General features: G+C 43.1%; 1 protein-coding gene across 9 annotated transcripts in view; it reads left to right on the top strand.

Annotated features, from left to right (window-relative positions):
• DLG3 (discs large MAGUK scaffold protein 3) overlaps positions 1-13,525 on the top strand; it is a 390,374-nt gene that overhangs the window by 340,699 nt on the left and 36,150 nt on the right. For all 9 annotated transcript variants that reach the window (XM_056540771.1, XM_056540772.1, XM_056540773.1 and 6 more), the window contains 2 exons: positions 685-726; positions 806-856. In XM_056540771.1, coding sequence (XP_056396746.1) covers positions 685-726; positions 806-856 — 93 coding nt within the window. The remainder of the gene's footprint in view (positions 1-684; positions 727-805; positions 857-13,525) is intronic.

Genomic DNA, 13,525 nt, shown 5'->3' on the forward strand with positions numbered 1-13,525 from the left:
CAAAAAACAAACATACTAGGCTATGTCCTTAAGGGGTTAATTTAAGTATTTGAAAACTATATTTGTTTGTAGTTTCATCAGCTTGTACATCTGTAAAAAACGGTTGTTGTTGTTGTTGTTGTTGTTGTTGTTGTTGTTGTTGTTGTTGTTGTTGTTGTTGTTGTGGGCATTAGTAGTTTTCTATGGGATACAAGACTGGTAAACAAAGTAAAAGACCACCTTGTGTTTTTTGTGTGCAAAGTAAAGACTAGGTTTAGGTACTCTGAGTTTCTTTAACGGTCTAAGGCTGCATTCACACTACTTTTTTACATTACGGGTGCCGGATCCGGCTGGGGGAGGGGAGCTTTCCTGACCGTACCTAAAACCGTAGTATACTATGGTTTTAGGTCCAGTCACATGACCGGATACAGGTCATAAATGAGCCAACCGGAGTCACCGTTTGACTCCTGTCGGCTCAATAAAGTAAATGGAGTTCAGCGCTGGTCCGGCTGGAATAACTGTAGCATAGACAATACAAAAATATAGTTAGTGCTGCTTTGTAGGGCTTGAGTTCTAAATGTTTGTTTATACCCATCCCTTCCCTTTTTGCTATGTCTGTGCATTGCTTTCCTTGTAAACTGGCGGGTTAACTACTTCCATAGTAACTGTTGTGTGTTTTATTTTATTTTTTTTGTTCTTTGACAGAGGCTGTGACATCAAATACCAGTGACAGCGAGAGCAGCTCCAGTAAGTCACAAGCAATTCTTTCTTTTTTTATTTTATTTATTTTTTGTCTCTAATGAGCATTGTTTTCTTTACTGTATAGAGGGGCAAGAAGACACTATACTTTCATATGAGCCTGTGACACGACAAGAAAGTAAGTGACTCTATGATCTCCTGTGGACTTTCTTTTTTTTCCCTAATTGCATGTATATCTTGAAAATATTACTTGTTCAAAATATTATTCCCCGTACCTGGTGAAAACAAAGAATCTAATTTTTTTTTATCTGGTTAGTACAGTTAATTTACCCCTTAAGAACAAATTCCATTTTGACCTTAAGGACCAGGCCAGTTTTCGTTTTCACGCTTTAGTTTTTTCCTCCTCCCCTTCTAAAAATCATGACTTTCAATTTTGCACCTACAGACCCATATAAGGGCTTGTTTTTTGCGCCATCAATTGCACTTTGTAATGACATCAATCATGTAATGACAAAATCTACCGCAAAGCCAAAAAAGAAAAATACTTGTGGGGTAAAATTGGGGGGGGGGGGGGGGGGGGGGGGGAGAAAACCTTTTGTAACTTTTGGGGGCTTTTCTGTAAAAATTACACCTTATCTTTATTCTGTAGGTCCATATGGTCACAAGGATAAGCAATTCATATAGGTTTCATTTTACTACATGCACCAAAATTGGTATGTTTAAAAATGTAATGTCCTCCTGACCCCTGTAACTAAATTTTTTTAATTTTTCTGCATACAGGGCTATATGAGGGCTCATTTTTTTTGCGCCGTGGTCTGTAGATTTTAGCTGTACCATTGTTTTGTTGGGACTTTTTTGATCGCTTTTTTATAAATGTTCTATGGTAAATGAAGTGTCCAAAAATGCACAATTTTGGACTTTGGTAGTTTGGACATTTATGCACGCGGCAGTACCACATATGATTATTTTTATTACATTATATTATTTTTTTTTTTTTTAAATGGGAAAAGCGGGGGGTGATTGAAACTTAACAGGGAAGGGGTTAATTCGCTTTTATTCAAATTTTTTTTTAACACTTATTTTTATTTTATTTTTAGCCCTCATAGGGGGCTATGCCATACAATCTTCCGATTGCATATATTGATCAGTGCTATGTCCTAACACAGATCTATGCTATTCTATGCTATCTGGCCTTTCTGCTCTAGCCTGCTTAGCAGGCTAGGAACAGCAGTAGACAGATCGTGCGGCGAGGAGTCAGGTAAGGGCTCTCCAGCCGTCCACTTAGCTGATTGGGACCCGCAATTTCGCTGCGGGTGTCCCAATCAGCTCCACTGAGCTACCGTCCCTGCTAACCCCGCATTTCAGACGTCACAATCAATTTTGATCACCGCATCTAAGTTGAGTAACCGCTGAAAAGGTAACTGAATGCTCAGTAGTATCTCCAGTTCATCTGAATGGGACATGTCATGTCTATTGTTTGTTTAAAAAAAATATCTGAGAATAGAAGTTCTAGGGGATACATTGTCTTTAAATGACTGACTACACTGCTCTAAAAAAAATAAAAAATAAAAGGAACACTTAAACAACTCAATGTAACTCCAAGTCAATCGCACTTCTGTGAAATCACACTGTCCACTCAGGAAGCAACACTGATTGACAATCCGTTTCACATGCTGTTGTGCAGATGGAACATACAACAGGTGGAAATTATAGGCAATTAGCAAGACACCCCCAATAAAAGAGTGGTTCTGCAGGTGGTGACCACAGACCACTTCTCAGTTCCTCTCTTCCTGGCTGATGATTTGGTCACTTTTGAATGCTGGCGGTTCTTTCACTCTAGTGGTAGCATGAGACAGAGTCTACAACCCACACAAGATGCACGGGTATTGCCACTCATCCAGGATTGCACATTAATGTGAGCTGTGGCAAGAAGGTTTGCTGTGTCTGTGAGCATAGTGTCCAGAGCATGGAGGTGCTACCAGAAGATTGGCCAGTGCATCAGGAGATGTGGAGGAGGTCATAGGAGGGCAACAATCCAGCAGCAGGACCGCTTCCTCCGCCTTTGTGCAAGGGGGAGCACTGCCAGAGCCCTGCAAAATGACCTCCAGCAGGCCACAAATGTGCATGTGTCCACTCAAATGATCAGAAACAGACTTCATGAGGGTGTTATGAGTGCCTGACATCCACAGGTGGGGGTTGCTTACAGCCCAACATTGTCCAGGACCTTTGGCATTTGCCAGAGAATACCAAGATTAGCAAATTTGCCGCTGGTGCCCTGTGCTCTTTACAGATGAAAGCAGGTTCACACTGAGCACATGTGACAGACTTGACAGGGTCTGGAGACGCCGTGGAGAATGTTCTGCTGTCTGCAACATTCTCCAGCATGACCGGTTTGGCGGTGGGTCAGTAATGGTGGGGGGTGGCATTTCTTTGGGGGGGCTGCACAGCCCTCCATGTGCTTCCCAGAGGTAGCCCTTAGGTACCGAGATGAGATCCTCATACCCCTTGAGACCATATGCTGGTGCAGTTGGTCCTGGGTTCCTCCTAATGCATGACAATGCTAGACCTCATGTGGCTGGAGTGTGTCAGCAGTTCCTGCAAGAGGAAGGCATTGATGCTATGGACTGGACCGCCGGTTCCCCAGACCTGAATCCGATTGAGCACATTTGGGACATAATGGGGGACATTTACTAATCTAGTCTATTCTGGGCATGCTTATAGACCAGCGTATGTGGTAGTCTCCTGTCTATTGTGCTCCTAATTTATAAAGGTCTCACAGCCCTTGATAAATTCTGTGCTCAGACTTCAGGGCCTACAGCTTAAACTGCATTTAGACCTGCTCCAACATGGTCTGACATTTCAGTGTATTTTGGGCAGATGCGACTTGTCGCACTTGATAAATTCAGCACCAATGCATTTTCCAATGCATTTCCGTCTAAAATAGGCTTGCATGCATCATGTTCTAAAAATCCTCTACAGCAAAAGTCGCAGAAAAGTCGCACATATTTAGACTGCGACTTTCTGTGCGACAAATTTAGACAGGAAAAAACAGTCTAAATCCTTTGATAAATCTCCCCCAATGTCTCACTCCATCCACCAATGCTAGATTGCACCACAGACTGTACCGGAGTTGGCAGATGCTTTAGTCCAGGTCTGTGAGGACATCCCTCAGAAGCATGCCCAGGTGTTGTAGGGAGGTCATACAGGCACGTGCAGGACACACACACACACACACACACACACACACACACACACACTACTGAGCCTCATTTTGAATTAAAGACATTACATGAAAGCTGAATCAGCCTGTAGTGTGGGTTTCCACTTTGATTTTGAGGTACTCCATATCCAGACCTCCATGGGTTGATAAATTTAATTTCCATTGATAATTTTTGTTTGATTTTGTTGTTAGCACATGCAACCATGTAAAGATGAAAGTATTTCATATTAGTTCATTCATTCAGATACAATAAATATATAAAAGAAAGACAGCGCTCTGTGGTGTGATATCGTTGATGCACGGCAAGGGCTAAATAAAAGAAGTGCTTACCGGGATTAGTTACACTTAGCCAAGTGTAACAATGGGTATTGGTATAAATGGTATGGCATCTGCAGCTACTCCACGTAAAAAAGCAGACAGCAAGCAAACGAATCCTCCAGTATGGCGACGGGATAGAGAGCGCAGGACACCCAGGTAAAGGAAATGAGGTTCATTCACCCATGATGCAACACGTTTCACAGAGACTGCTTCATCAGGCATGGGATGCCCGATGAAGCAGTCTCTGTGAAACGCGTTGCATCATGGGTGAATAAACCTCATTTCCTTTACCTGGGTGTCCTGCGCTCTCTATCCCGTCGCCATACTGGAGGATTAGTTTGCTTGCTGTCATTCAGATACAGGATGTGTTATCTTAGTGTTATCTTTATTTTTTTGAGCAGTGTAGTGTTTAAGCTCAATCTCCATGACAGGATATCCCTGGCTCCTGACACATGCTGCTTTAGAGATTAACCACCTTAAAAAAAAAAAAAAATCCTTATTAGCTCAACAGAAGGGCATGGACTGGACCGCTAAACACTGCTGGCTACACTCCTCCAGAGGCATAGCATGTGTGTCATGTATGTTGGAGATGTAGTACAGAATGTAACATCAGCTTCTTGTGTAGATTGGGTAAACTACTCTGTCCCAAAGTCGCTAACTTGAATAGGAGTCTCTAAGTAGTATCAAATAAAAAGTTGGTTGGGGCAGTCAAGATTCGCCAAATTAATTCTATCAAAACTGATAGTTTTTAGTGCTTCTGATCTTGGTGTTGTCTGCACCAACCAGAACAGATTACTAAACTTGGTCATTAACTTACTGTTAACTTGTCATAACACTGCCTAACATTATGTGCTTCCAAGGGTGCAGCGCAACTGGCTTTGTATTCACAACAGCTGTGGTTTTTTTTTAATTTTATTGGGGGGTTTTTTTGTGTGCATTTTCTTAAGATTGCCCCTATGCGCAACACCGCCAGCATACTGCAAATCTGGGGATCTAAAGCGCATGCTGGCAATTGTATGAAAGCGCATGCTGGCAATTGTATGAAAGCGCATGCTGGCAATTGTATGAAAGCGCATGCTGGCAATTGTATGAAAGCGCATGCTGGCAATTGTTTGAAAGCGCATGCTGGCAATTGTATTACTAATGTTCGGGGACCCATGTCATGAGTCAAAGCTGGTTAGCATATTGAGTCCCTTTTGTAAAGAAACCATAGCATGGGGGCAGGCCTACTCTTCTTTTCTGCAGTTTGGCTAACAGACGTTTAGAGAATTCTCTGGGCTCACAATTTGAGTCTGGTGTATTTTCAGTAGATCTCTCTCCCTACCACTCAAAAATAGCAAACCTGGTCTCTCCCCTCACAATGGTTTTTAGGAGGGTTCATCAGGGGGTAACAAAAAAGATAAAAACAAAAGTAAATCCTATGTGGAATAGATGATATCCACACTGGAATCCATTATAATGTAACACCACAGATGAAAAAGGGTATTTGTGGACACAAAACTGCAAGTAAAAATTCTTTATATACTCTTTTTGGTGCCATTATGTGTGTGTTACTAGCATTGTTTTTATGCTGTTATTTAGTACATCTTTTAGCATCTTAACAGCTTCCTTTACCCAGACCGCAACAAACAAACAATAGATGAGGTCCGGCACAATAGAGGCAGGTAAAATCCAGTGCTTTATTCAATATACAGAATAACAAGTAGTACAGGAGACAATAGCCTACGTGTTTCGGGCTGTTGAGCCCTTAGTTATGACATAAGAACATAGTGTGATGATGGACTTATATACACAGATATCCAGTCACATGATCATTAACACAAAAAAAGGGATCAGGATAAGTATAAAAGCGGCATGGATCCAGACATACAATCCACGTGTTACATATAAATACCTAGTTACAAAATACAAAAAATTACAAAAATATATATACAGGGTTATGTACAAAGTCGGAAAAAATGGGGGGAGTGTGCATAAAATATAACTTTTAATAACCACCTCTAAAATATTATATTAATAGTGATGAATAATAATCAGCCATTTGACCCGGATAGGGGCCTCTTAGCAATAGTACGCCAAAGCTATGCTGCTAAAATATAGACCAGGGGACAAAATCCCAAGTATATATAACAAGATATCACATCCAGGATACAATCTGCCCAGAGGGACTAGATGTATCCCATGACACAACGGCCCTACGCGTTTCGGCACAAAGTAGCATGTGGCCTCCTCAGGGGCTCAACAAATGGATGCCATAAAACAAAAAATCATTTATCCACAGTGATTTATTGGATAATGGTCTATAGCCAGGATGTGGCTCGAAGTATCGGAAACGCTTCCTTCACCCTTCCCAGATTCAACCTGTAAGAAAGATGCAGACAACAGGAAACCATATTCAGTACACCATGTCATAGCTGGGAAGGGGAGATGCTAGCCACAGTACAAAAACAATACACTCACGGTCCTGTCGGGACTCGACGTGAAACCTGTAATAAAGCATAGAGGAATATATTGTTCTCCACCTATCCCTTATGGTAGTTATGATCAATACCTGCAAGGGAAGAATTTTACTCACGGTTCTGGCGCAAGAGGTAAGTATCAAGCGCTCCGGACAATGTGTGTAACCCGCAGTGGCGGGGAGCCGAGCTGTATGCCGGCTTCTCACACACATGTCCGGAGCTAACGGCGTCTGACGTCTTATCCGCTTCCGGAGCCATGGGAGGAGTCTCCGCCCGTCTGCCGTCTCCATGCGAACGCCTGACGCTGGAGGGCGTAACCTACACACCGCTCGTATCGCGGGGTAGCGGGCAAAGAACAGTTAACCCTTTGAGCTCCGTGGGATAAGTACGGTTCATGGGTCAGAGGTAAGCTGGCCCATGAACAATAAGGGCTTTATTTGGATAAGTCCAGATTACACCAAAGAGAAAACCCGGATTAGTAATGATGAGGAAAGTGTTACCAAGTGATGTAAATGATACTGAACAAACATATCCAATCAGATTAAAGTAGTGGACCTCCTACTAAACAAAGAATCTATGTAAGGAGGAACGATGCAGGCAGAGGGACCCCAGGGGAGAGGCACAGGGAAGCCCATATCTTAATGAGAAAATGCGCATAGATTAAACAAATAAGTAAGATAAAAACAGCTGTAATTGAGGCACGAATGGCCGCTGGGGAGAGGGGAACCCCTAGTTTGAAAGGGGGGGGGAGGGAGAATATGCGGGGGCCTAGTGGACCTAGATACACACTATTAGACCCTAAAACTAGTCCCTAAACCTAGGCGGGGTGGCCGCCCTAAAAAGGGCGGTCCCGCACAGGAACCTAGTCTAGGATACCCTACACATCCCTAGTTAAGGGGTGTGTCCTAGCTCAAAGGCTGACTACAGCCCCCACTAACTACCTATAGTCACCCCTAAAAATATCCCCAGCGGTCAAAGCCACAACTAAAGGAAACTAGTATAGCACAATTGCTCATTAAGTCCCTTGGGGGTTACTGAATCTAAAGTATAAATCCAACGTGTCTCATGTTGAAGCAGCATCTGGTCCAGATTACCTCCTCTCGGTGAGGGTCGCATCTTTTCTATGCCAAAAAATTCTAGATGTTGAGGATCACCCCCATGAGATTCATTAATATGCCTCGCCACTGCTGTGTCCCTTTTATTGCGGATGTCACCTATATGCTCAAGCACTCTACGGCGCAGTTCTCTAATAGTTTTGCCTACATATAGTAGGTTGCAGGAGCATATGGCGACATAGATAACTGCTTTTGTACTACAGTTAATCATACCTTTGATTTTAAACATTTTATCAAGTGATCGCACAGTGATACTTTCCGTTTTCCTCATAAAAGGGCAGGCCTTACAGTGGCCGCATTTGTAAGATCCATTCGTCGTACCACTGCCCAGCCATGTCTTAGAGGGTGAGGGGGGTGCTAGATGACTTTGAGTGATGTTATCCCCTACACTTCTCCCTTTTCTGTACGTAATTAGTGGGTAATTGCCCACTAAAGGTGCTATATCTTTGTCCATCATTAAGATACTCCAATGCCTTTGTAAAATTTCTCGGACTTGTGTAGATTTATTATCAAAGGTACCTATGACTCTACAAGTGTGTAATTTTTCAGGTTGGATTTTAGGGACTAGCAATTCCTGCCTAGGAGTTGTTGCCGCATGTTGAAAGGCTGGGGTAAGCACCTGATCAGGGTAGCCACGTTCTCTGAACCTCTCCCTCAGATCCCTCGCCTGCACAATAAAATCTCTCTCCTGTGAACAGTTCCTCCTGAGGCGGAGGTATTGCCCTTTGGGGATCCCCTTTTTAAGGGGCCCCGGATGGCAACTCTCCCACCTCAGGAGGCTGTTCGTTGCAGTAGCCTTGCGAAAAACATTAGTGACTAGACCACCGTGATCATCCTTCTTGATGGTCACATCCAAGAAGTCCAGATGTGAGAGGCTGAGTGTATATGTAAACTTCAACCCTATATCATTAACATTAATTGAGTCCATAAACTGTTTAAAGTCACTCTCAGTGCCTGTCCATAGAATGAAGACATCATCAATATAGCGTGTCCACAAGGGGACATATTCCAAAAATCTTTCCTTCTCTTCGACGAACGCCACTGTGGCCTCCCACCAACCTAAAAAGATGTTAGCATAGGTTGGCGCACAGGGACTGCCCATGGCAGTCCCCTTGAGTTGGTGATAGTAGCGTCCGTCGAAGAGAAAGTAATTGTGGACCAAGATAAACTCCATGAGTTTAATGACAAGGGCATTATGACTCTGCATATAGGTTCCCCTCGTGGAGAGATAATAGGTCACTGCCTGAATACCTTTGTCGTGTGGGATTGAGGAATAGAGTGATTCGACATCAATACCTCCCAGTATGGTGTTGCTCTCCACCTCAATCCCATCTAGTTTAGACAGAAGGTCCATGGTGTCCCTTGTAAAAGACGGCAATGATGTAACAAAATACCTAAGGACTCTATCTATATATACCCCCACGTTCTGTGAAATACTGCCTATTCCTGAGACAATTGGGCGTCCTTTAAGTGGAGATGTACCTTTATGGACTTTAGGCAGCGCATAGAACGTGGGGGTAATGGGAGCCACTGGTGTTAAGAACTCAAACTCCTTGTCGCTAATTAGGCCTGCCTCTCTTGCCTCTTCCAAAATAACCATCAGCTCCTGTTTGTATCTCAATGTAGGGTCAGAGGGTAGAATCTCGTATGATTCTCTATCCCTAAGGATCTTGTAGCACATTTCTTTATATTGGTTCCTACCCATAATGACTATGTTCCCCCCCTTATCGGAGGGTTTAATCACTATCATCTCATTGGTCATGAGATCCCTCATGGCCCTTTTTTCATTATTTGAGAGATTATTTCTGACACCACTTTTCTGGGCGGCAAGGAGTTTGAGGTCGCGTGTAACCAGTTCTTTAAAAATTTCAATACAAGAAGTCTCTCCTACCGGTGGTTGTGCTTTGCTTTTTAGTTGTAAATCAGTGAATGGTCCTAAACCACGGTCCCTTTCACCAGAGTCTAGAAGGTCTGTTAGTTCCCTTACCGTGGCCATGTCCTCTACCGAGATCCCCAATTCACTACTCTTTTTACGTTCTATATCTTTATGAAATTTATGCCAACCCAATTTACGTATGAAAAGGCTAATGTCCTTTGTCCATGTGAACGCATCAAATTCAACTGTAGGTACAAAGGACAAGCCCTTATTGAGTACGCCTATCTGGGACTCAGTAAGGACATGGTCAGATAGGTTCATTTTTGGAATATGTCCCCTTGTGGACACGCTATATTGATGATGTCTTCATTCTATGGACAGGCACTGAGAGTGACTTTAAACAGTTTATGGACTCAATTAATGTTAATGATATAGGGTTGAAGTTTACATATACACTCAGCCTCTCACATCTGGACTTCTTGGATGTGACCATCAAGAAGGATGATCACGGTGGTCTAGTCACTAATGTTTTTCGCAAGGCTACTGCAACGAACAGCCTCCTGAGGTGGGAGAGTTGCCATCCGGGGCCCCTTAAAAAGGGGATCCCCAAAGGGCAATACCTCCGCCTCAGGAGGAACTGTTCACAGGAGAGAGATTTTATTGTGCAGGCGAGGGATCTGAGGGAGAGGTTCAGAGAACGTGGCTACCCTGATCAGGTGCTTACCCCAGCCTTTCAACATGCGGCAACAACTCCTAGGCAGGAATTGCTAGTCCCTAAAATCCAACCTGAAAAATTACACACTTGTAGAGTCATAGGTACCTTTGATAATAAATCTACACAAGTCCGAGAAATTTTACAAAGGCATTGGAGTATCTTAATGATGGACAAAGATATAGCACCTTTAGTGGGCAATTACCCACTAATTACGTACAGAAAAGGGAGAAGTGTAGGGGATAACATCACTCAAAGTCATCTAGCACCCCCCTCACCCTCTAAGACATGGCTGGGCAGTGGTACGACGAATGGATCTTACAAATGCGGCCACTGTAAGGCCTGCCCTTTTATGAGGAAAACGGAAAGTATCACTGTGCGATCACTTGATAAAATGTTTAAAATCAAAGGTATGATTAACTGTAGTACAAAAGCAGTTATCTATGTCGCCATATGCTCCTGCAACCTACTATATGTAGGCAAAACTATTAGAGAACTGCGCCGTAGAGTGCTTGAGCATATAGGTGACATCCGCAATAAAAGGGACACAGCAGTGGCGAGGCATATTAATGAATCTCATGGGGGTGATCCTCAACATCTAGAATTTTTTGGCATAGAAAAGATGCGACCCTCACCGAGAGGAGGTAATCTGGACCAGATGCTGCTTCAACATGAGACACGTTGGATTTATACTTTAGATTCAGTAACCCCCAAGGGACTTAATGAGCAATTGTGCTATACTAGTTTCCTTTAGTTGTGGCTTTGACCGCTGGGGATATTTTTAGGGGTGACTATAGGTAGTTAGTGGGGGCTGTAGTCAGCCTTTGAGCTAGGACACACCCCTTAACTAGGGATGTGTAGGGTATCCTAGACTAGGTTCCTGTGCGGGACCGCCCTTTTTAGGGCGGCCACCCCGCCTAGGTTTAGGGACTAGTTTTAGGGTCTAATAGTGTGTATCTAGGTCCACTAGGCCCCCGCATATTCTCCCTCCCCCCCCCTTTCAAACTAGGGGTTCCCCTCTCCCCAGCGGCCATTCGTGCCTCAATTACAGCTGTTTTTATCTTACTTATTTGTTTAATCTATGCGCATTTTCTCATTAAGATATGGGCTTCCCTGTGCCTCTCCCCTGGGGTCCCTCTGCCTGCATCGTTCCTCCTTACATAGATTCTTTGTTTAGTAGGAGGTCCACTACTTTAATCTGATTGGATATGTTTGTTCAGTATCATTTACATCACTTGGTAACACTTTCCTCATCATTACTAATCCGGGTTTTCTCTTTGGTGTAATCTGGACTTATCCAAATAAAGCCCTTATTGTTCATGGGCCAGCTTACCTCTGACCCATGAACCGTACTTATCCCACGGAGCTCAAAGGGTTAACTGTTCTTTGCCCGCTACCCCGCGATACGAGCGGTGTGTAGGTTACGCCCTCCAGCGTCAGGCGTTCGCATGGAGACGGCAGACGGGCGGAGACTCCTCCCATGGCTCCGGAAGCGGATAAGACGTCAGACGCCGTTAGCTCCGGACATGTGTGTGAGAAGCCGGCATACAGCTCGGCTCCCCGCCACTGCGGGTTACACACATTGTCCGGAGCGCTTGATACTTACCTCTTGCGCCAGAACCGTGAGTAAAATTCTTCCCTTGCAGGTATTGATCATAACTACCATAAGGGATAGGTGGAGAACAATATATTCCTCTATGCTTTATTACAGGTTTCACGTCGAGTCCCGACAGGACCGTGAGTGTATTGTTTTTGTACTGTGGCTAGCATCTCCCCTTCCCAGCTATGACATGGTGTACTGAATATGGTTTCCTGTTGTCTGCATCTTTCTTACAGGTTGAATCTGGGAAGGGTGAAGGAAGCGTTTCCGATACTTCGAGCCACATCCTGGCTATAGACCATTATCCAATAAATCACTGTGGATAAATGATTTTTTGTTTTATGGCATCCATTTGTTGAGCCCCTGAGGAGGCCACATGCTACTTTGTGCCGAAACGCGTAGGGCCGTTGTGTCATGGGATACATCTAGTCCCTCTGGGCAGATTGTATCCTGGATGTGATATCTTGTTATATATACTTGGGATTTTGTCCCCTGGTCTATATTTTAGCAGCATAGCTTTGGCGTACTATTGCTAAGAGGCCCCTATCCGGGTCAAATGGCTGATTATTATTCATCACTATTAATATAATATTTTAGAGGTGGTTATTAAAAGTTATATTTTATGCACACTCCCCCCATTTTTTCCAATTTAATTTTTGGGAGCTGATTAATTACACTGGTCCGTAGATACCACATCATCTACCTGTATATCATTTTATGTACAAAGTCTCCAGCCCCTTCTTAACAATTTAAATTTAATCTTCCATACATACTAGTAATCTATTAACATGTTGTATATTTTATTCAGGTTATGTATAGATAAGGAAGAAATATGGAGGTATAGGAAATAGGAGAAAGAACTATGGGGATAGTGTGGCAATGGTAAACATTAGTAAGTAAGTATGAGGTCTTGACGTAAATTAAGTCCGTTGGGCTCCCTAGTCCCCAACATGAACATCCAATAAGACTCACGATTTAATAATAATCTTCTCATTTTGCCTCCTCTAACGGGTCTTTTAACGCTTTCAATTCCCATAACCCGCAGGGAATCCACATTCCCATTATGGGTATTTTTTAAGTGCCTGGACAAAGATGAGATATTAAATGAAAGTGCATTTCTAGCATCAGACATGTGCCTGCGTATCCTAGTTTTTAATGTATTACTAGTGCACCCAACATATTGGCAATGGCATGTTTCGCAGGAAGCTAAATAAATAATATTTTTAGAATTACAATTAATATAATCTTCCATTCTTATCATAATAAAACTTATCAAATGTAACTGTTTGTCCACATGCATATGTTTGCATGTGACACAAATGTTATGGCCACATTTCCAATTGCCAAGATGTCGAAGCCATCCACCTTCACCATTCCCCTTATTTATGATGGAACTATTGTACATACTTGGAGAAAGAATAGTCCTCAAACAAGGTCCCCTTTTGGATACCATTCTGACATGGTTTTGTAGCAAATCACAGAACGTATAGTCCTGCTCCAAGATAGGCAGATATCTCCTAATAATACGTTCTGTGATTTGCTACAAA

This window comes from Hyla sarda, chromosome 9 (assembly GCF_029499605.1).
Source record: "Hyla sarda isolate aHylSar1 chromosome 9, aHylSar1.hap1, whole genome shotgun sequence".
NCBI classification, from domain to species: domain Eukaryota; kingdom Metazoa; phylum Chordata; class Amphibia; order Anura; family Hylidae; genus Hyla; species Hyla sarda.